The sequence below is a fragment of the Uloborus diversus genome, chromosome 1 (genome assembly GCF_026930045.1).
Source record: "Uloborus diversus isolate 005 chromosome 1, Udiv.v.3.1, whole genome shotgun sequence".
NCBI classification, from domain to species: Eukaryota; Metazoa; Arthropoda; class Arachnida; order Araneae; family Uloboridae; genus Uloborus; species Uloborus diversus.
In genome coordinates, this window is record NC_072731.1 from 263156406 (window position 1) to 263179627 (window position 23222).

At 33.6% G+C, this 23222-nt stretch overlaps 1 protein-coding gene across 1 annotated transcript in view; it reads right to left on the bottom strand.

Annotated features, from left to right (window-relative positions):
* The window catches only part of LOC129227307 (sodium- and chloride-dependent glycine transporter 2-like), a 60012-nt gene extending 37121 nt beyond the window's left edge, over window positions 1-22891 (bottom strand). The window contains exons 1-4 of the mRNA XM_054861852.1: window positions 22744-22891; window positions 10750-10912; window positions 8275-8406; window positions 182-354 (exon numbers count right to left, since the gene is read on the bottom strand). Coding sequence (XP_054717827.1) covers window positions 182-354; window positions 8275-8406; window positions 10750-10912; window positions 22744-22764 — 489 coding nt within the window. The 5' untranslated portion in view covers window positions 22765-22891. The remainder of the gene's footprint in view (window positions 1-181; window positions 355-8274; window positions 8407-10749; window positions 10913-22743) is intronic.
* Between the last annotated feature and the right edge of the window lie 331 nt (window positions 22892-23222).

Sequence of the window (23222 nt, forward strand, 5' to 3'; positions counted from 1 at the left end):
CTACTGTTTTACAAATGATACAAATGACGTTTCCGTGTGAAGTTTATTCACATATCTTCACCGTGGTCAAGCTTTAGATAGAATTTGATCGAATCGATCACAATCGTCTTGAATATGCCCTAGAAATGCGTCAAAAGTAGTACGTATAATGGAAAAGTACGCTATAAAAGATGCCAATTACCTGGTTTTCTTTCCGAACATAACACATTTCATCCGCTCCCCACCAATCGTTACACTTTTGCCACGGAACTTCCGACCGGAAAGACTGCACGATGTAATAAAGTGTGTAACTCATGATGACGTTGTAGTAGATACACACCATGACAGAGAGTAAAACCATTGCTACACCGACGCCTGAAAATAAATTGAAACAGCTGTACTGTCCGACCGTCACGAGAAAAGCCCCCGCCGAAATGTCTTGGCCTGTCTGTTGCTATAACAACGAGGCGTTTCTCATTTTCCCAAGGGAGGCTTTATGTTGGAAAAACCCGCACGACTGCACAAAGGCGAGAGGACGAGTCGCGAAATGGCGCCAAAAAACCACTCCTGCTAACCCTAAAATAAATAAAGTCCTTTTCCACGGCATTAGACGGGCTCAGACTTAACGGCGGGAGCTTTTCTCGTGAAAGACAGGTAGTTCTGCGTTTGCAGGAAAGATCAGCTAGCTGTAAACAAGAAAATGCGCCATTTGGCGACGCCAATCATATGTTTGGCTTAGACAAGAACAAATTGGTGCCAAGCAGACAGCGAATGCGAATATTATTGGTTTGCTTTTTTTTTTTATTTCAGAGATAATCCCCAAAAGTGGCAAACCAACTGGCGACCTTTTCTCAAAACTTCAATTTTAAAAACTCTTGCCCTTTTTACTAGTAAACGGAAGCTGCCTTACATATTACTTAAACTTTCGGCACATTTTTTTTATGTACTTATATTCATTATTGTACTGAAGTCAGTAGCGTAACTATAGGGTCTAGCGCGCCTGGCGAACTAAGGAAATTGCGCCCGCCCCCCCAGGGAGATCACATGAAAAGTCACCGGAGGTCATTGTGACCTCTTTTTGTGTGTGTGTGTGTGTGTGTGTGAAGCATTTAGATTAATTGATTCGACAAATAAAAGGCAGCATTGTAATTTTTTTTCTTACCTTCTTTTTACTTCCTTTTACAAAAAAGGAAGTATTGTATTCGCGAAAAAATTTTCACTCAAAATTCGGCGTTAATTTCTATTTTGATCACCCCCGAATTAATGTTGAGTTTCTTTTTCAACCCGACCACACATGGATACATGCCTAAGAACGTATAAAAACCCGAAATATCCATTTTGACATTCCCCGAGTTCATTACAACGACTTTTCTCGTGACGTCCGTATGTACGTTTGTATGTATGTGCGGATGTATGTCGCATAACTCAAGAACGGTATGTCCTAGAAAGTTGAAATTTGGTACGTAGACTCCTAGTGGGGTCTAGTTGTGCACCTCCCCTTTTGATTTAATTCGGGTGTTTCTAAAGTGGTCTTTTGCCCCTTTTTGGAGGAAATCATTGTTAATTTCGATGTATACTCAAATGGTGTTATAATTTGGCGGACACTTGGCGATGTATCGCCCGTCTCTTGGTCGCCAAGTTGGCGACAAATTTGGCGATTTTTTTTAAAAATCTGGTTTTAATTTAGCCACTGGTGGTGGTGATATTTAGAGAGTCAGCTCGTTCAGAATTGTTTTCAATGATGCCCAATGTTCCTTCTCAGATGATTATATGTATACATGCCCCTTCTTCTATAATGAATTTTTTTTTTCCTTTTTTTTTCCAATCAGTCGAAATGCCGTCTCCTGGTTGCTGCGCCCCTCGCAAGAGCCACTCCTTCCAACCCCTAGTTACGCTACTGATTGAAGTGAAAGTTTTGCTTTAGGGCTCACTTTTTCTCAAGCAACTTTTTTTGTGGTAAAAAATGGTCCTATTTTCCATTTAAAAATGAACTATTGGGTAAAATTTAATAAATTATGAAACAAACAGAGTTGCCTTAAAACTTCACTTCAGTACATTCTTAGATATCTATTGAAAGCACTGTGAAAATGGTAAGTTTTTATCATTAAAACTTTTTGAGAAAAAGGTGGTAAAATTTAGCAATTTAATGTTACGCGTATACGGGGTACCGACCCCCCCCCCCCTAAGAAAGCTAAAAGAGGAGCAAAACAATGTCTTCAAGAAAAAAGGGGATGACAGGCATAAAAGTTTAGACACCACTGCAGTAGGACTTTCTGTGATCCGCTTTCTCCCACGGAAAGTTGTGATATTCACATGAGATACAGTGAAAAAGAAAACCTTACATCGTGGGAGAAAACCTTGGAGGAAGAAAAGCACTTGGATTTTAAATTTTGTATCATTTAAATTTCTAATTTTTACACCAGATGAAATAATGAATATTGAATTTAAAAAAAAACAACCTATTTAAAATTAATCTTTGTAATCAAAGTTTAATTTGCACTTAATAACAAAAAATGAAAGCATCTGACAATGTTTCGAATTTCATTTTACAATTTGATTCATAGAATTATTTTAAAGTTACCGGGTGTAGCAGAAAATCACATCAATAAATTTAAATTTGTAATGATATTTTAAGTAACTCTGGTTTGTATTTGTAAGTAAGATAAATGCAGGATTATTTATGACACAATATGTTAACATCATTTTCCGTTATTGAATCATATATTATGGAAGAAATTAATTATCCATTTATGCAGAATTAGCTAGAAATCTCCTTGAGATTTTTACCCACTATTTTTCATCGCTTGAAGTGCAATTTTTTTTCCTCCGACTTCCTGTTAACCCAGGTTTTAACTGGACATGGTAGCTTCAAGTTGGTGAACAATGATATTTGCTTTTGTGGTGAAGCCAAGGGGGATATTGAACATTGTCTAATGAGCTGCAAGCTGCATCGTGAGGCCAGATGTTCCTTCAGGGAAAACTTATATAGTTAGTCCTGTTGTTGGCCTCCTGTTCTTTCAGATCTCGTAAAGTGTTCAGAGAGATAGCTCTTAAAAAAAAAAAAGGGGGGGGGAATTATTAGTGCAGTTGAAGGCTGCACAAGACCCCATAAAGTCGAAATCCGTTTGAAATAGGGAAGTTGCAACCTATTAAATGTGCATATTTTGGCTATTGGATATTGTTAATTGATCCTCAAAACTAAAAAATTCACCATCGCCGAATTTCAAAACACCGTGATTGATTTTTAATTAATTTTTAAAAATCCACGCGCAAAAGTGCGCTCTTCTGAAACGTCACAAGCCTATGTCACAGGGCGCGAATGGGCAGCCTTCCGCCGAAGATCCCTTGTTTTCGCTAGGGACATTTTGAGCGCGCTGATATTTTTATTTTTTAGAAATTCAATAATCCTTTTGAACACACTATGGAGACCGGATTCGTTAAATCACAATCTAAATAATCTTCCTCATGTAACATCAATGATGCTATTCGAATATTTCCGAGAAGATGAGAGGTTTCATGTTCCAGAAACGCGAGGAGTTAAATGCGAGGAGATAAGCCTTTTACGTTTCGTTTTTGAAGTCGAATGCGTGACCTTCGGCTTCTCCCCTATCGGAAGAACGCATGACGTCACTTCCTATGCCATTTGACGTCACAAGCGCTTGAACTTTAAAAAATAATTTAAAAAAAAACTACTTATCGTATCGCAAAAAATTTTTCGCCTATGATGTTCATACATGTTACTCTATCATATAAAAATAAAATTGAAAAATCGAAAACTTCCCTATTCGATAAAAAAGTTTGACACTTTCCGTATCTTAAACATTGCAGACACAGTTTCCCGATACACGAAAGATGGCGGCCGGTTACGGTTATTGCTTCTAGAAATTCCCCTTGTGTTCCATCCTGCTATTCCTACATCCATGGAGAAAACTAACTGCAGTTAGACAGCAGGCCTGTTTTACTTTACTTAAGGGGGGTCCGGGACACATTTTGAATTTTTTTTTATTATATACTTTAGAGTTTTGAAATTTTTTGCACTGATTTACCATTTATTTAATAAGCGAAATCATAACATAAATAAGAAAAAAATAATTTTTTTTATTTAAATTTAATTAGTTTTTTTTTTTTTTTTTTGAAGGGTTGCTTTAAATTGCTATAACTCAAAATATTCTTGATCAATTTTCAATTTTTTTAAAATAAATTACGCACAAATATCTAAACTTAAATTTTATTCTGCGATTTTAAAAATATTGATTCAATAAAAAATAAAAAATGTTGAAGAAAAATTTCTAAAGATTCAAAGATACTTTTTTTTTTAAATCATAATTTTTGCTGTAAACGTTTTTTTTTTTTTTTTTTCAAATTCGCCGAATAAAAATTAAAGTAAACTGTTTGAAAAAGATATGCTCCAAGTTTCATTACTTTATCTTTATTGGTTCCTGACTTATAAGAGTTTGAATGCAAGAAATCGGGAAAAATTGCATCACGGAGAAAAACGCGTTTAAAGTTTTAAAGTTAAGTACACATTAGTTAGATGCATGCAACAAAAATAATTATATCTTTCGTTCTATTTAAGGTAGAAACAAGATTCAAACGTCCTCTTAAGCAGAAAAAAACGGAGTAATTTTTCACATGATAAAAAAAAATTGCAAAATTTTGACGATTTTTGTGTCCCGGCCCCCCTAACAGCTGAAAAATCAATCTCAACAGAAATTGTGTTGGAAATTGCTCCCCGGTTTTATTCATTGTAAATAGCGATTGTACAAAAAAAAAAAAGCTGCTCTTTCCTTCTTTGAGTTTTTTAACATCAGGAAGTCGTGCAGACAAATAGAGGAATAGAGAATTTCACAACAAAAGATATTTCAAGTTGCGTGCGGCAGAGAGAACCAAAGGCTCCAGAAATAGTTCTTCTGAGAATAGAAACAGAAAATAGAATAAGAAATGTCCTTTTTTTTTTTTTTTTTGAGCAATGACGATTGTTTATTGCTTTTATTTGACTGTTTTGGCGTCCTATCATTTTATTTTCCCGCCAGCACCCTCTGCAGCACCACCGTCGACCGGCGCCTCACGATGCTGCTCCTATAGCGAAAACCGTCTCCAGGTTGCGTTCATATCCTACACACACGCGCACACATACACAACTACACACACACACAAGCACATACACACACATACAGCTACTTACATACACAAACACATGCACACACACAAACACATACACACACTCATGCATACAGACACATACACACACAAACACATACACACACGCATACATACAGACACCTACGCATACACACACACAAACACATACATACACACACATACACACAACTACCCACATGTTCATACATGCACACAGATACAATCACATATGCCTAAACACACATACACATACTTCGCCCCCCCGCACACAAACACTCAGACACACAACTATCCACATATTCATGCATGCACACAGACACAAACACACATGCCTACGCACACATACCCCCTACACACAAACACACATACACCCCACACACAAACACACATGCCTGCATACACACACACACACACACTCGTGATTGCGAAGAACATAATTTGAATTCAAGAAATCGAAATTCATTTTTTTTTTTTTTTTTTTTTTGTATAATGCTCAAAAGAGTTAACAGAGGTAAGATTGATTCTTTTGAAACAGTTCCGTATCTTCTTAGCATTAGCTGATACAGAGACTCTCAACCTATGGACCAGTCCGCAAAAAAGTTTGGTTGATTTTTGGAGATATTTTATCTGTGCGTGTTTAAAAAAAATTCCTTAATCAAAAAAATAAGAAAAAAAGAAAATTAAAGTGGGAAATTGGTTATTTTCCAGCTACTTGTTATGTCATTCAATAAAAACTAGAAATGTGAAAAGCCACATGAAAAGAAACGTACGACAGTTTTTAAACAAAAACAGAATTGATTAAACAGCTCTAAAAAGGTTTTAAAGTAACTAAGCATACGCGTCTTTGAAAATTCCAAATAAGAAAACTCAAACCATACTGAATTTAAAAGGTGCAATGAAGCTCCTCATAAAAATCGTTATTTAAACTTTTTTTTAATACTCCGAATCCTCCATTTTATTCATCTTCAATTTTCTCTATTCTATTACTCCTCATATGCCTAGACGAAGTATAACATACTCTTAAATTATGCACTTTTAAATTTGGAAATAACATTAGATACAAACATAACATAGGTAATTTCAAATTTAGAAGTACATAAATATATATCTCTTATTCCTTACGTACTAAACGAATCTGACAAAAGCAATGATTTTCCGTTCGGAATAAAAATGTTGGGGTACATGTTGGTTTAACTCAGAGCTCAGTTTCTAAAGCCTTGGTTTTCTAGGAGCGAACTCGCCGAGGGGAAAACTTGATTCTACTGCGCATGCGCGCCAGAGCTAAATCGACGTTGTGAATGGCCACACCGGCACCTGATTTTGATTTCAGCGTCACGGCGAGGAGCGACGTCGAAGATCGGCGATTCGCTTCTTGGAAACCAGGCCTTAACAAAAGAAGTACAGTAGCCCTAACTCAATTTTCTGAGTCTTTTAACGTGTTTAGACTTTTTAAACTATTTTTCACTCATGCAACATCTCATCTAACGTTTGGCTGCTTCCGGATCCTCTGAATTAGTTAATTCTATTTTTATTTGCTCAATTTCGAAAAAAGGTCCGACCCTCAGTAACAGACACCAAAAAATCTGATGATGTCCAGTGACAGACAGGATGAGCAAAGAATGAGTTTTGGACAGATTCCTCTTTTTCGCTTCAAAATGTGCAAAAGTTCTTTATTTTTAGAGCTAAAGCCTTATTAAATTCAAATGAACATGAAACACCGGCAGACCTCGTGGCGTCTGCTCTTAACCTTCCACCACTGCCTTGCAAATACAGCGAAACCTGTGTAAGTTGACCTCTTGCGGTGCACTACTTTAGAGGTCAACTTAACAGGTAGTCAACTGACAGAGTTTGATTTATGTGATAAGGGCTAATTGCGTGCCTGAAAAAGTGGTAACTTAGACAAGTGGTCAACTTACAAGGGTGGTCAACATACAAGGGTGGTCAACATACAAGGGTGGTCAACTTACAAGGGTGGTCAACTTCACAGGTTTTACTGTATTAACTGGCTCATAAAATGCACTCTTAATACAGTAAAACCTGTGAAGTTGACAACCCTTGTAAGTTGACCACTTTTTTCAGGCACGGAATTAACCCTTATCATATAAATTAACCTCTGTAAGTTGACCACCTGTTTAAGTTGACCCCTAAAGTAGTGCGCCGCAAGTGGTCAACTTACACAGGTTTCACTGAACCACTAGATGGTTGCACCGTATTCATGGGCCACAGCAACATCAGTTTCACCCGCCTAAAAGGCTTATTATTTAAATCCAAACTTTATAAATGTCCGTTACTGGAATCTCGTCTGTTACTGGTGACCTTAACGTAGAATTCAGAGCTTGTTTTAATGCGTAATAGATCTGAATTCCGTCTAATATGTAGAAACTCACATTAAAAAAAAATAATAATTTGAATTTTGACCTTTTGAATTCAAATTATGTTTTTCGCAATCACGAGTGTGTATGTGTGTGTGTATGTAAGCGTGTGTGTGTCGGAGGGGGGTATGTGTGTTTGTGTGTAGGGGGTATGTGATGTGTGTGTAGGCATATGTGTTTATGTCTCTGTGCAGGTATGAGTGTGTGGGTAGTTGTGTGTATGAGTCTTTGTGTGTGTGTGCGGGGAATGTGTATGTGTGTATATGTGTTTATGAGTGTTTGTGTGTGTGGGGAGGGAATGTGTATGTGTGTGTAGGCATATGTGTTTGTGTCTGTGTGCATGCATGAGTGTGTGGGTAGTTGTGTGAAGGTGTGTGTGTATGTGTAGGTGTCTGTATGTATGCGTGTGTGTGTATGTGTTTGAGTGTGTGTGCATGTGTATGTGTAGGTGTGTGTATGTGTTTGAGTGTGTGTTTGTGTGTGTGCATGTGTTTGTGTAGGTGTGTGCATGTGCGAGTGTGTGTGTGTACGTGCGTGTATGTATGCGTGTAAGTGTAGGATATTGACAAAACCTGGGGATGGTTTCGCTATAAGAGCAGCATCGTGAGGAGCCGGTTGACGGTGATGCTGCAGAGGGTGCTGGCGGGAAAGTAAAATGATAGCACATCAAAACAGTCAAGTGAGAACAATAAGCAATCGTGATTGCTCAAAAGGCAGGAGCTAAACTCCCGTGATCTTTCGTGTAAATAAAGTTCTGGTTTAATTAAGTGCAAGTACTCACCCTTTGCAATTGGAATGCATCGCCATACTCGAACTGGGCCGAGTCCAGAAAACTGGCCAATGGCAAGCTCTGCGAAGTAGTGGGGTTTGCCCACTAGCGCCAGCACAACGACGTATGCCACAAGAAAAGCACCTATAAGTAAAGATTTGGAGAAACGCATATTGTTATAAATAATGCTAATTTAGTTCATAAAATAACATAAGATAAATAAATTATACGTTTTATCTTATGTTATTAGAAATGCCTATTTATTTATGTGGTGTAACAGAAGTTTAAGTTAGCTAAAAAGCTTTAAATACAAGTATCAATTCATAACTCCAATAAACTATAGGGGCGCTGTAGCCATTGTCTAATGGCGGATGAAAAAGGTAAAACAAACAGATGATGTAACTTGTAACTTGCTTTGAAGCTTAATGAATGACAGTAATTTTTCATCGTGTTTGTGGAAAGCTCTCTTTTCTATTCTTCTGAAATTACATTACACCACAAACTGTCTGAAGCCTGTTATTTACCCCCAAAGAAAACACGTGGAATGGAATGTTTTACTTTTTTTTCGGTAGTATTGTTAATAACCGCAAGGTAGCACATTCGAGCTCTGGAGTTGCGAATTACAAACGCGTTTCATTAAAAATGCATCCGAGACACATAACACCACTAAATAATAATAATAATAATAATAACAATAATAATAATAATAATAATAATAATAATAATAGTAATAATAATAATAATAACAATAATAATAATAATAATAATAATAATAATAATAATAACAACAATAACAACAACAATAATAACAATAACAATAACAACAATAATAACAATAATAATAATAATAACAATAATAAATAATAATAACAATAACAACAATAATAACAATAATGATAACAATAACAATACTAATAACAATAATAAATAATAATAATACAAATAATAATAGTAATAATAATAATAATAATAATAATAATAATAACAACAGTAATCCGAAAAAAAAATTCAATTTATCGCACCACGGCAAACACTAAATGATTTTCTTCAAAAAGTTTGTTTTTTATACTTTTTTTTTTAAATTAAATATAACATTTTTCAAAACATTTCAAATTAAAAAATGTAAACAATGACGTAAGAGATCACTTTTAAACAAAGGTTTTGCTTTCATATGTTATTTGGGTCTCCCGCTTAGCAAAGGAATGTGGGGCAAAGCGAAATAGTACAGTAGTATTTGCTCTTTGATACAAACAATTTAGAAAAATTAGTGCTCCCATTGTAATATTTTGTTATAAGTTAAAACTAATTTTTGCTATTACAATATAAGTTATTAACTTTTTAAAAATTAATTGAGCTTATTTTCATTTGAAATTTTTTATATAATTAGCCTATCACAAATTTTGAATTGCAAGTTTTATTTATTTTTAAATACAATTACATGGGCAAAGTCGATGGAGCAAAACGAAATAGTTCGTTTCGTTTACTTATTCAGCTATTTATTAAATCACTTAGCTGTTTAATTTACATTCCTTCATTTAAAAATTTACTTATTTATTCATTCATTCACCCATTTTCTTATACTTTCTCTATTTTATTTGCTCCTTGATATTTTCTCATAATAATTTATTTATGTTTGTTTGTTTGTTTCTTGTCCCATCATTTATTCATTTACTCATTCACTCTTTTATTTACTCATCAAAAATATTTTAGCAATCAAATACAGAATATTTCCTTAGAAAAATATTATATTTTTCACTTTGCCTAGTGAAAAAAAAAGCCACCCCCACCCCCTCTTTTTAAAGGTCAAAATTTTCAACGAAATATAAAAAATAATGTTTCAAAGCAAGTTTTATTTTTTGTTCTTTCTTTGTGTACTGTAAGTTTCAATTAAAATTTCCAATTTGTTTATTTTGATAAAGGTAAGTTATCTTAACTATTTCACTTAGCCTCACATTCCCCTACTCAAAAACAAAAATTTATTTTTTAAGTTAAAGCTTTTATTTTTCATGTTAAAGATACTATTATCTTTTATTCGTTTGAAAATGTTGATTTGAAAATTTTTTGCGTCCGTAAACAATTTTTATTATGGTTTATGAATACCAATATTTTTCGTTTCTTTTCTGATTGAAATGTCAGATTAAATGATAGATTTAAAAAGAAGTAACCCCTATAAAATGTTTTTTGATGTATTATTTTCACTTCATTGCGAAGCAGAGTATTATTACAAGAATTAAATATGAAAACTCAACACCAAAACATATGAGGCAGTGAGAAGCGACAAAAGTCGGATGTCTTTTCATACATAAGCTCATTACTTTTTGCGTTGAAAAAGGCGTTCCCTGTAACGCCGAAACACGTGTCTGCTGTAATCTGCTTTACTCTCCCCTAGTCAGTATTTGAGGAACATATAGTGCATTTTCTTTTATTTATTTATTTATGTTATTTATTTATTGTCATGCACAAGTACCCTGAACTGAGTTGCATTACCTCCTCCGTTCTGGTACGCTTGATACGGAAATCGCCAAACATTTCCTATTCCCACAGACAAGCCAATGCAAGAGAGCAAAAATTCCGCCTTATTTGCCCATTTCTCGTGAGCTTGATCTTCCTTTTCCGTCAGGGGTTTTGTGCCATTTGCCGTTGACGGAACCTGAAATGAGAATGTTTTATATAGTTATGTATAAAAAAAAATACGAGCTGATGTGTGCATCACATGACTTCCTTTTACACCAACTTAATGTCATTTCCTTATTTTTGGCAATTTTAATGTGATTCAATAGTTTACTCTCTGAATATCACCAACAGTGGCCAAATTGAAACAGATAAAAAAAAAATTGCCAAGTTTATCGCCAAGGCGACAAAACTTGGCGACCAAAAGATTGGTGATATGTTGCCAAGTGTCCGTCAAATTATAACACCACTTGAGTTTGCATCGAAATTAACAATGATTTCCCCCAAAAAAGAGGCAAAAGACCCTTTTAGAAACACATAGCTATATAAGGTTATAGACTTCACCTTATAATGTGTACGATTTAACAATTAATTGCAAAACTTCGGTCCCTTCAACTTCGCTTCGAACGCGTGTGATTATACTAGCTCCACATTTATCAAATCGTCAGACAAAATTAACCGGATAAGGAAAAATTTTTGGGAGGTTCTAGTGAATTCCCATCCAGTAGCGAAACTACGTGTTGGCGGGAGTGGGGCAGGGGTGCAGCAGCCAGGGGGGTGGCATTTCAATTGATTAAAAAAAAATTTTAAGCAGTTTTTTTTATCATAAAATTTGAAAAATGCTTTAAAAAATTAAAAAAAGAAAAAAAAAACTCACAAGAAAAAGAGCTATAGGCACATACATACACAACATTTACTGAGAAGGAACATTGGACATCATTGAAAACAATTCTAGAAAAAAAATTACAAGGCTGCCTCCTAATTGTCGAATCAACTCATCAAAATGTTCCAAAAAAAGTTTTTTTTGGAGGTCACAATGACCTCCGGTGACTTCCCATGTGGGGGGCGCTAAACCCCATAGTTACACTACTGCTCCCATCACCCCTGGTTATGTATGTCGAACGCTAAAAACCTGATCACATTTTTTAAACAGTGCGTTATTATCCCCCTCCCCCCCCCTCCCCAACCCCACTCTTCGGAGTTGAGATATAGAGCAAAGTAAAAGTTGAATGCACTTTTCTAATCTTACTAATATTATATATGCGAAAGTTTGTCTGTATGGATGTATGGATGTATGGATGGATGTATGGATGTTTGTTACTCTTTCACGCAAAAACTACTGAACGGATTTTGATGAAACTTTACAATAATATAGCTTATGCATCAGAATAACACATAGGGTAGTTTTCGTCCCGTTATGGGGGGGAAAACCCCCTTAGGGGGGTAATAAAACACAATTTTTGTATAAATTCTCTAATATTGGGATGAAAAAATACTTGCACATATTTATATTATATGTCCATCGAAAGCTCTAATTTTTCTGCTGAAGATGGCGCCTGTTCGAAATTTCTAAGTAGAATAAAAAACGAGTTATGAGCTTTTTAGATCCATGTTCGAAGGCTTTCCTCAACTCAATACAGTATTTAGTGTATCATCTCAACTCCCTGCCGATAGCGACAATTGTTGCATTGTTGACTTTCTTTGCTTTTCGTGATTGTTCAAGGCTTTTCTCAAGTCAAATCTTAAAGTAAGATTTTTGCACAAGATTGGCAAATAATACATGATTTGGCTGATGATTTTCCATTTAAACGGAACTTTAATGTAATTAATGGTTTTTATTATTATTTATGCTAATTGAACACTTACTCATTATCCAAACAACCAGCAGATCGCCAAAATTTTTGCAGAAAGATTTCCGTAGCTGATGCATTTGGCAGTTTTTTCAACGTTGCTGTTTTTGAAGCCGAAGACTACGTCATAATGTTTCTCAGCTTTCACCATGTAAATAAAATATCGCCAATCAAATAATTTTCAAAAGACTTTTTTTACTGTGTTAAATAATCCAGCAACTAAATTAGGCAAATCCATAAACAGCACAAAAACTTCCATTAATTTTCCTTTTTGCACAATTTCAAACAATCACCAAATTTTATTACTTATTTTGATAACATTTCGGATGAAACTGTTTAGCGCCATTTTATGGTGACCAAAAATATCTCAGCATCTGGCGACGATATCTCTGTAACGAAAATTAATATCATATCGTTTTACAAAGTAAGGAAAGAATGGGGGAGCATCATCGAAGGTACCTCGAAACGACTTTCGCAAATTCGGTAAAATCGCACCAAGAGCCACAATGATTGAAATTTCCCGAAATAACTAAAGCAAGTATAAGGGGATTACGAGCGCAGCTACTTTTTTTTAATCACTTCGTACTTCATTAGCCATACAGAGAAGGTTTTAGACTCCATGTTAAAAAAAAAGTATCAACAGATTAATCTTTTTAAACATGAGAAGATTAATTTCATGTTTTTTAAATTTGTATATGCTTAAATATAGTGCTTTCGTTTCTAAATCAATACTACTTTGTTCTTTATACTTATTGCTATTTTAGTTTTATGGGTAAGGAAGAAACTCGATTTTTAATCACGTCAAAAAGATGTGTTTTAAATTCTTTTACTTAAAACAGAAAACAAAAGCAAGTAACGATTTTTTCTAATAATTATTACTGACCCAGGCAACGCCGGGTATTTTTGCTAGTTGGTAATAAATATAGTTGTCAAAACTAGCTTTTCAGAATAGCATAGCGTAACAGTTTTTTTTTTTTTTTTTTTCAGAAGACGAGAAGTTGAACAAAATGTATCTTATTCGTTCTGCTATTCAAATCAACAATATTTTTTTTAATGCGAACGTTTATTAATCCCCTGTCACAATATAGGTTATTTCCTGGTGTTCGAACGGCTTTGTCAACTGGAATCAAGGTTGGAAATTAGCCTAACAATCACGCATTAGAATGCAAGATAGAGAATTGAATTAGCATCAGAAAACGGGCACGCTAGAGAAACTTTGACCTATTTATTTATTTATTTATTTTCATTTTAATACTGCTATTTAATTGGCGCGTGAAAATGTATTCAACTACACGCGTTTAGAGAAAAATGTTTAACATTTTATACAGCACTAGCATTCCCGTACCCGGCATTGCTCGGGTAATGGAATTAGAAGAGGTTAACAGTGCTTGGTGCACCTAGTTTCGAAAATCCCCTATAATAATTACTTATTACCTATAACTTTTTCTAATTTGGGGAGGATCCCGGGGCTCCTGGGCTCCTTATATATATGCCCTTGTCCTTAACCGATCTTTAACTGTTACTAACGATCCTTTTAAAGTACTGATTATCTTTGCAAACACAGGCCATCTACATTTTATTGTTATACCTATGTTTAAGCAAGAACTTCTTTGTATACAACATTTTTAGTTTTTTTTTTTCTGGTGCTAAAATTATTAAGCTGCTTGATGAACTCTGACTTTGGAGCAAGCTACATAACATTGGCCGTGTGAAAAAAGTCTTCTCTTAAATCGATCCCTGCTACTTTTAATGTCTGTCCTTGTGACTTATTAATGGTTATTGCAAAGCAAACTTTAACAGGAAACTGCACTCTTCTAACTTCAAAAGGATAGTCCGCCTGTGATGATGTTCTTAAAACTTCGTTTCTAGTTTTGAAAAAAATGAAAGCAAAAGACAGAAACATTATGATTTGACTTGAGAAAAGCCTCGAAGAATCACGCGAGAAACAAAAACAATATCAAATTTATAGTTCGCTATCGACCAAAAGTTGAGATGAAGTACTGAATAATGATTTGAATGGAGGAAAGCCTTCGAAAATAAGGGATTTGAATTTCAATGACAGGTTTTAATTTCGCAGAAATTAAGAGGTATTAATTAATTTCTCCCGAACTAATTGAGATTTCGAAAAATCCTTTCTTAGTGGTTACTTTCGTAATCATGCGGACATGCCTGCCAAATTTCAAGTCTGAAGCTTCAGCGGTTTCGGCTGTGCGTTGATATATATATATATATATATATATATATATATATATATATATATATATATATATATATATATATATATATATATATATGTATATATGTTATCTCAGGACATTGATTTTTATATATAAGGATTATAAATTTAGAGAAAAATGTTTAACATTTTATACAGCATTATAAACAAATTGTATTTTTTTTTAATTATAATTAAGCACTTTTATTATACTTGGCCTGATTGTCACGAAGAAATCTGAGGCCTGGTTTTGCTTATATCTCTGCAACTAGACCTCTTAGAGACTTCGGGATTTCACTAAATGATTTGTTTAATCTTCAGGTACAACTTAGCGCTGAAAATTAAAATTCTAAAATAAAATTATTATTTCAGTTAGGATGGTAAACAGCAAATTTCATGTCATTTCCCTATTAAATGTTTAAATATAAAATCCATTGTTACAAGTTTTGTTGCCTTGCAACATTAACGTTAAAAGCAATCGTAATGAAAATGTTGAATCAAGGCTTCTCTGAAGCAAGCATGAAATTAGCAAGCATAAATTCTAGAGAGGAACAAGGTTTAAATTTTAATGCCAACTGCTTAAAGTTTTAGACACGTATATAGGTTTTTCTCCTGTAGTACCGAGCATTTATATGAAAAAAAAAGTGAAGTTCCGTGAGGGTAAAATTATTCTATTTCTGAAATACATTAACACTAAAAAGAATAAAATAACAGAATTTTTTAGAAAATACCAAGCACTTTTCATAATACAATCGAAAAGATGAAATAACTTTTCTGGATCAGAAAGGATAATTTAAGAATTCCTGTAGTTTTCGAAAATTCCAAGAAAATGACACCACAAATGAAAAAAAAGTACGGTTCTAGTCATTTCAAACCAAACTTTTTCAATAAGAAAAATATGCATATTTCAACACTCAAAGTGTTGATTGAAAAAGCTAGATAATGATAAGAAATTCTCTTTATGACTTGAGCCGCACTTTTCTTCGTTTGTGGTGTCATTTTCTTGGAATTTTCGAAAACTACAGGAATGCTTAAATTGTCTTTTCTGACCCAGAAAAGTTATTCTGACCTTTTGAGTGCATTATGAAAAGTGCTTGGTATTTTTTTTTAAATTCTGTTATTTAAATAACAGGTTGTGTGGATTGTATTAATGTATGCCGTTCATTTGGAGTGTTATATATAATTAAAAACTTGCGGTAAGTTTTGTAAAAGATGAAATTCGCAATTATTTTCAATACATTTCTCACAGACTGTAGCTGAAGTTAAAGGATTTAATTTCTGATCGAGTCTCATATTTGTGTAAATTTGTACCGCATCTAGACTACAGCTTTGATTGAGTTTATAATGAAAAGTAAGCAATTTCAGTTTCTTGACGCTATTTAGATCAAAAGATTTAATAAAAGTTAATTTTCTCAATCTTTAAGGGCAAATTAGCTTTTTTTCTCCAGAATTGAAACACAAATTGGTTGCTGTTGAAATGTGAAATGGTGAAGTGCTGACTGCACTATTAAAATTTGAAATGGTGAAGTGCTGACTGCACTATTGAAATGTGAAATGGTGAAGTGCTAACTGCATTATTGAAATGTGAAATGGTGAAGTGCTGACTGCACTATTGAAATGTGAAATGGTGAAGTGCTGACTGCACTATTAAAATTTGAAATGGTGAAGTGCTGACTACACTATTGAAATGTGAAATGGTGAAGTGCTAACTGCATTATTGAAATGTGAAAAGGTGAAGTGCTGACTGCATTATTGAATTTTTTACGGTAGTGTGTATTTAGGGGCATTTTTATCTTTTAAAGAGGGTTCTCATTCTTGAAAGATATCCGTAATGTTTGGATGGGAGGGGTGCAATTGCTCTTCGAAGGAGGGCTGATTTTGGGGCTGTTTATATAGTTTGTGAACAAGATTTGAAGCATGTATAGGTACACTAAAAAAGATTATCTTCTCCGAACGTATTTAAATAAACGATGAATGAAATTTAAGTAACAGAAAAAAAAGGAATAGCTTTTAATCCGTTTTTTAGTGGTTTTTAAATGCTGGTTCGTTGAAAGAAAGGGGCATTATCATTAAATAAATTACTAATCTCATAAAATATATCTCTAAAATTATAGAAATTTAACAGCTACATTCAAAATAAATTGCATAAATAACAGCGAAATACATAAAAATAACTTTTGGACGATTGATCATGTTTGTTATTGAAAATATTAAAAATTAATCTTAGTCCGTCAAAACAGCTTTAAAAAGTAAGCATTATGTCATTTCATGAAACAAGTAAACAAATAATAAGTACAGAACTAAAATTTCGCCATTCAGCTGAGTAAATAGCTTTCTACATAGTATAAAATGAAGTCTCCAAAAAGCGTCTCTTTGTTTGAAAGCGCAAAACTCGACATCACTGAAATTTTAACGGTATCTTTCTTTAAGCACCAGAAAGGTTTGTAGACAAGTTCGATAAAAATTCGATGAATAGTTCTTTTTCTATTCCGACCCAATTTTCACATCAATTCCCGATTATGGCGGTGAAAAATTACTTGTATACATTAATATTATACATCGTTGGAAAGAGTAGAATTTTCCGAGTTTTACGCAGTTTGTTTCAGTGCTCTAACGTAATTACGGCGGGAGTTATTTGCGTTTATGGCTCGAATTTTTTAGGCTTAGCTGAAATTTAGGCACTACTTTCTGAATTAAATCTATCAATGAAAAAAGGAATTTTCCCACAGTTTTCTTTTTGAAACCATTGGAAAAAGCGAAAATTTTTACTCTAGATCCATTTCGACCTATGGTCGAAAAACTAAGCTTCTATCTTGAAAGGAAAAAAAAAAAAGTTACAAGCCTTTTAAAATCAAGTTCAAAAAATCTCATGTCCATTCAAATTGTTAACCATTTTCTTTCGCATTTTAATTCCTTAAACTTATTTTATTTTGTGTTTCCATGGTTACGCTTTTTAAATCCATCTTTCTCGATTTAATGTCTTAAAAGTATTTTCATATCTGTCGTCATTGTTTGGAAGGAAAATTTTGCATGGTGTTTTTATTATTATTACTATTATTATTTAGTTAAGCCTATGTGTGTGTGTGTGTGTTTTTTTTTAAGCCTACACACACGCACACTCACACACATACACTCACACACTCACACATATACACACAAACGACTTCACACACATCATTCACACATTCACACATATACACACAAACGACTTCACACACATACACTCACACACACACATATACACACAAACGACTTCACACACATACACTCACACACAAATATACACACAAATGACTTCACACACATACACTCACACACGCCTACGTGCATACACACAGGTCTACGCACACACCCAAGCCTACACACACACATAACTATGCACACGTATCCGCCCAGGAGGAGGGGCAGGAGCCGTTTCTAGAAACAATAACTCCAATGAGTAGAGTCCCGTCGCAGTTCGTGATTGCGAAGACCATAATTTGAATTCGAAATTTCAGAATTCAAATAAATTTTTTTTCTTTTTCTTTTTTTAAGTCGACAACGCAGCTAGTTGCAATATGAAACAAGAGGTTTTCCTTGAAATGGTTGAACTTTTTCGTAAAATAGCTAGATATTTTAGACAAACATGTACTCTTTTCTCATTATTCCAGATAGTTGTGTGAAATAGAGTTTACTTGATCTCTAACACTTACGTAACTTTAGTAAGGAAACTTTGCCCTTCAATTTAAATTTATAAGTTAATTATTTTTTTCATTAAAATTTTTAGACAGATTAAAAGATTTAAAGTTTCCGTAGATGCGGAATTTGCAACTCCAATAAACTATAGGGGGCGCTGCAGCCACTGTCTAATGGCGGATGAAAAAGGTAAAACAAACAAATGCCGTGACTTATAACTTGCTTTGACGCTTAGTGAATGACAGTCATTTTTCATCGTGTTTGTGGGAAACTTTCTTTTCTATTCTTCTGAAATTTCATTACATCATTAACTGTCTGAAGCCTGTAGTTTACCCTAAAGAAAACACGTGGAGTGGAATGTTTTACCTTTTCGTTTAGTATTGTTAATCACCGCAAGGTAGCGTATTCAAGCTCTGGAGTTGCGAATAGCAATTTGGATGAGAAGAGCAGAAATTTATTGACTGGTTTTTGTGGCAGATTTGTTTTCTGTTTGAGATGTGATAAAAACGTCAAATAATGTTACTAATTAATATTTTAAGCAATTTAGTGCTGTACATTGTATATTGTTTAATATGCATCAGTATGCCCATACTGATGCATATCAAACAATATGCATCAGTAATTAATTCATTGAACATTCTCAAAGTAAAAAAAGGTAAAATGATTGACTTTTTATTGTAACGTTATCTCTGGACGTTGTATTCACAATATCTTTTTTAGCATCTTTAATTTTTCAAAAAAAATCACTGAATAAAAAAAATTTAAAAAAATGAATAAAATAAATTTTAAAAACAGTATTTTGAAAGAAAACTGTCAAGAAGCGATTGTTAATGTACACTACTGGCCATTAAAATTGCTACATCAAGAAGGAGTTGTCAGAATGAAACAAAATTTTGCACACGTGATGGCAACATTGACACTAGAAAACGATTACAAAATGAAAGCAAAATGATCATTTATTACTGGAAAAATCCCACATGAATGGAGGTTTAAGTACCCTGTTGCGCCACCTCTAGCGTGAATGTAAGAGTCGATATAGTCGAGTATTGAGGCACAGCAGTTTCGTACGATGTCCTACGTCCTCTCGTACCACAGTTGCTGTAAACGCACCACTAATAAGATTAAACTTACACGCTGTCCAAGTTACCGTCTCAAGTGATCCCAGATATGCTCGATTTGTGACAAATCAGTGCATTGCGCAGACCATAGAAAGTGATATAAAGGAAGAGGAAGTCCCTTGACACCCTTGCTGTGTGTGACCGCGCAATGTCAGGCTAAAAATGGCTCCTGGGAGCCCCGTCGCGAGTGACAACACATGCGTATGAGTATGATCGAATGAGTGACACGTTTACAGCAAAAGTGGTACGAGATGACGTAGGATATCGTAGGTGACTGCTATGCCTCAATGCTCGATTGTATCGCTTCGTACATCGTACATTTACGCTAGAAGGTGGCTTAACAAGGTGCTTAAACCTCCAGTCATTTGAGATTTTTCCAACAATAAATGATCAATTTGTTTTCCTTTTGTAATCACTTTCTAATGTCAATTTTGCTATCACGTGTGCAAAATCTAGCTTCATTCTGGCATTTTCTTCTTGGTGTAGCATTTTTAATGGCCAGTAGTGTATATGACCGTTTTCGGAGGTGACCGCTTTTCTTTTTCTTTCTTTCTTTTCTTTTCTTTTTTTTTTTTAATTCAAACATTTGGTTGAAAATAATCTTTCAAGTTACACAACATATGTTCTGAAATCTTCAAAGAGAGTTTTTCGCGTAAATTTAACAAAAGTGAAAAAAATATAAAAAATTGCAAAATTGCAGCAATGAAGATTTTAACACTAAAATAAAGCCAAAACAAAACAGCAGACATTTAAAAATGTGGAAATTTTCGAATGCGAAAGAAGAAAGAATCGGCTAGTGAAAGTCCCATTGATGAGCCTGAACTTATGTCAAACAATGAATAAAATTGTGCTTGGAGTGCATAGAAAATTATTATTCTGCCAAGTCTACTGGGCAATGTGTATCGAATCTCTGTCGATATTTATCACATTTGGGCATTCGTTTTCATTTGAATTTATTTATTTATTCATTTATTACTAGCGGTACCCGCACGGCTTTGCCCGTAATAGAAATATTGAAAGGTCTTTTGGTTCGCCTGTATATTTACAAATAATGTATGGTGAATTTTCTCGCCAATTGGCTTGTACCCATGTTACGGTTCCACGTTATGATAATTTCGTATCTCGCCAATTGGCTTGTGCCCATGTTACGGTTCCACGTTATGATAATTTCGTAATTTACTCGTCCATCTTATGATGGTTTTGTTCTTAAAATTCGAATAGAAAAAGAACCGCATCGAATCTTCGAAAAATCGCTTCGAGGTGCACACCCCCACGCTACAAACTAACTTTGTGCCAAATTTCATGAAAATCGGCCGAACGGTCTTGGCGCTATGCACGTCGCAGAGATCCTGACAGACATCCGGACAGACAGAGGGACATTCAGCTTTATTATTAGTAAAGAAAAGATTTAGAATGGGGAAAGTATGCACTGCAAAAACAAATTTTTCATTTATATACAGTCGGATCCCGATTTAATGAACCCCTATTTAACAAATTTTGCGAATTAGCTAATTTTTCTTTTTCCCCGACTAAAATAAAGGCAAAAACCCCTATTTACCGAATAATAAACTCTGAGTTAACGAATTCTTTTAACAGCCGAAAAACATACACTTGAGTTAAGAAACATTGGATTGTTTTCCAAATGTTTTATCCATATTTTCCGAAGTAGAAAAAGAATTTTCTTGGAATCAGTAATTTTTGCAATGCGAGGGGGCAACCAACTAATATTGAATTTGATGCAGAAAGCGATGATGAAACTCCTATTAAAATTTACTTTTTCAAATGCTTTACATAACCTGAAAACTGTAAAAGCATATCTCATGCAGCAGGCAGCAATTAACACAGTATTTTTTCCTCTGCATACAGTCGAAAGAGAACTATTTCGAGTAAAGTATCAAGGAAATTGTCAAGCGTCTATTACTCAGTAGTTTAAAATGTCAAATTAACTAGCGTGTAATAAGTCGTGGAATACTTAATAAAAAGTGTACACAATCAAATTATGGATATTTTTGCGCAGTTGCTTATTAGGGGTTTTAGATAAGGTAAGTGCGTTTTTTTAAATATTTTTTCACACCCGGATTTTACGAATAACCCCGATTTAACGTTTAAAAGTTTCGGTCCCGATGAATTCGTTAAATTGGAGTCCGACTGTATTACTTACATAAATGTCAAAGAAGATGAAAAAAGAACAAAAATAAACCTTGATAGTATAATATCATCGAATAAACATAGCATTCTCAATAAACATATCCCGTAAAGCAGATATTTTCATTATTTTTCTTTGTTATTATTCTTATTATTGTCGTTGTTGCTGCTATTAAAATCACTATTATTTTTTCATCAACACCATCATTATTATTATTACTATTACTTTTTTATCATTATTTATTACTATTATTTCAATTATTATCATTAATAATTTTCGGATTATTATTACTGTTATTGCTATTTTCGTTATTATTACTATTATTTTTATTGTTATTATTATTTTTTTTATTATTTTATTAATATTATTATTAATATTTTTGTTTGTGGTTATGTTTTGCTTATTATTGTCAATATTATTATTATTATTTCAAATATTAGTATTAATAATTTCAGGATTATTATTATTGTTGTTGTTGTTGTTATTATTATTATTATTATTATTATTATTATTATTATTATTATTATTATTATTATTATTATTATTTTGTCATTATTATTCTTAATGTTATCATTATTATTATTATTATTATTATTATTATTATTATTATTATTATTATTATTATTATTATTATTATTATTATTATTATTTGCGGGTATGTTCTGCTTATTATTGTTAATATTATTATTAATATTTTTGTTTTCCGGTTATGTTCTGTTTATTATTGTTATTATTATTATTATTATTATTATTTTGTCATTATTATTCTTAATGTTATCATTATTACTATCATTAGTATTATTAACATTGTTGATAGTAGTGATGTTCTTATTGTAATTATTATCAATACTAATATTATTATTACTGTTTTTATTGTTGTTGTTATTCTTCCATTTATCGTTATTATTTTTACTATTAACGTTTCTATTATTGTAATTATAACTTGTATTCATTATAATTTTAGTGATTTATTTATTTATTTCAAGGACTGCCGAACATCTTTAAAAAAAAAAATGAATCACCTACTTTGATGTCGACGACGACCATTTGGAAACCGCTTGTCTTGAAGCTGTCTTCGGGCGCAGTGTCATTTGGCGCAAAGAGTTAATTTATTCCCCGTCACTGACGGTTCTCAATTCCAAGTGACATTCGAATTTCGTCTCGACTCGAGGGGTACCTTACCGCATTATTAGATAAGGCAGGGAGCGCCACCTGTGGAGTTATTGTGTCGTCACGGCCGTCACACAGGTACGGATACGGAGTATGAGTGTGACGCAACGCTTTTTTGTGATTTGCAGTGCGTCCTTTTGTTTTGCTTCTTCATTCCTTTCGAATGCCGGCAACTTTATGTCGGAGAAAATCGAAAAAAGTCAGTTGGAATGTTTCTGAGCAGTTGAAGTTGAAATGATGTAAGAGCAAATGTTTTCAAGATTAAGCTATTGCTCATTTAACAAGCAACGATAAAATTAAAAATTTTAAAAAACCACGACTGAGTCGCAACTGTA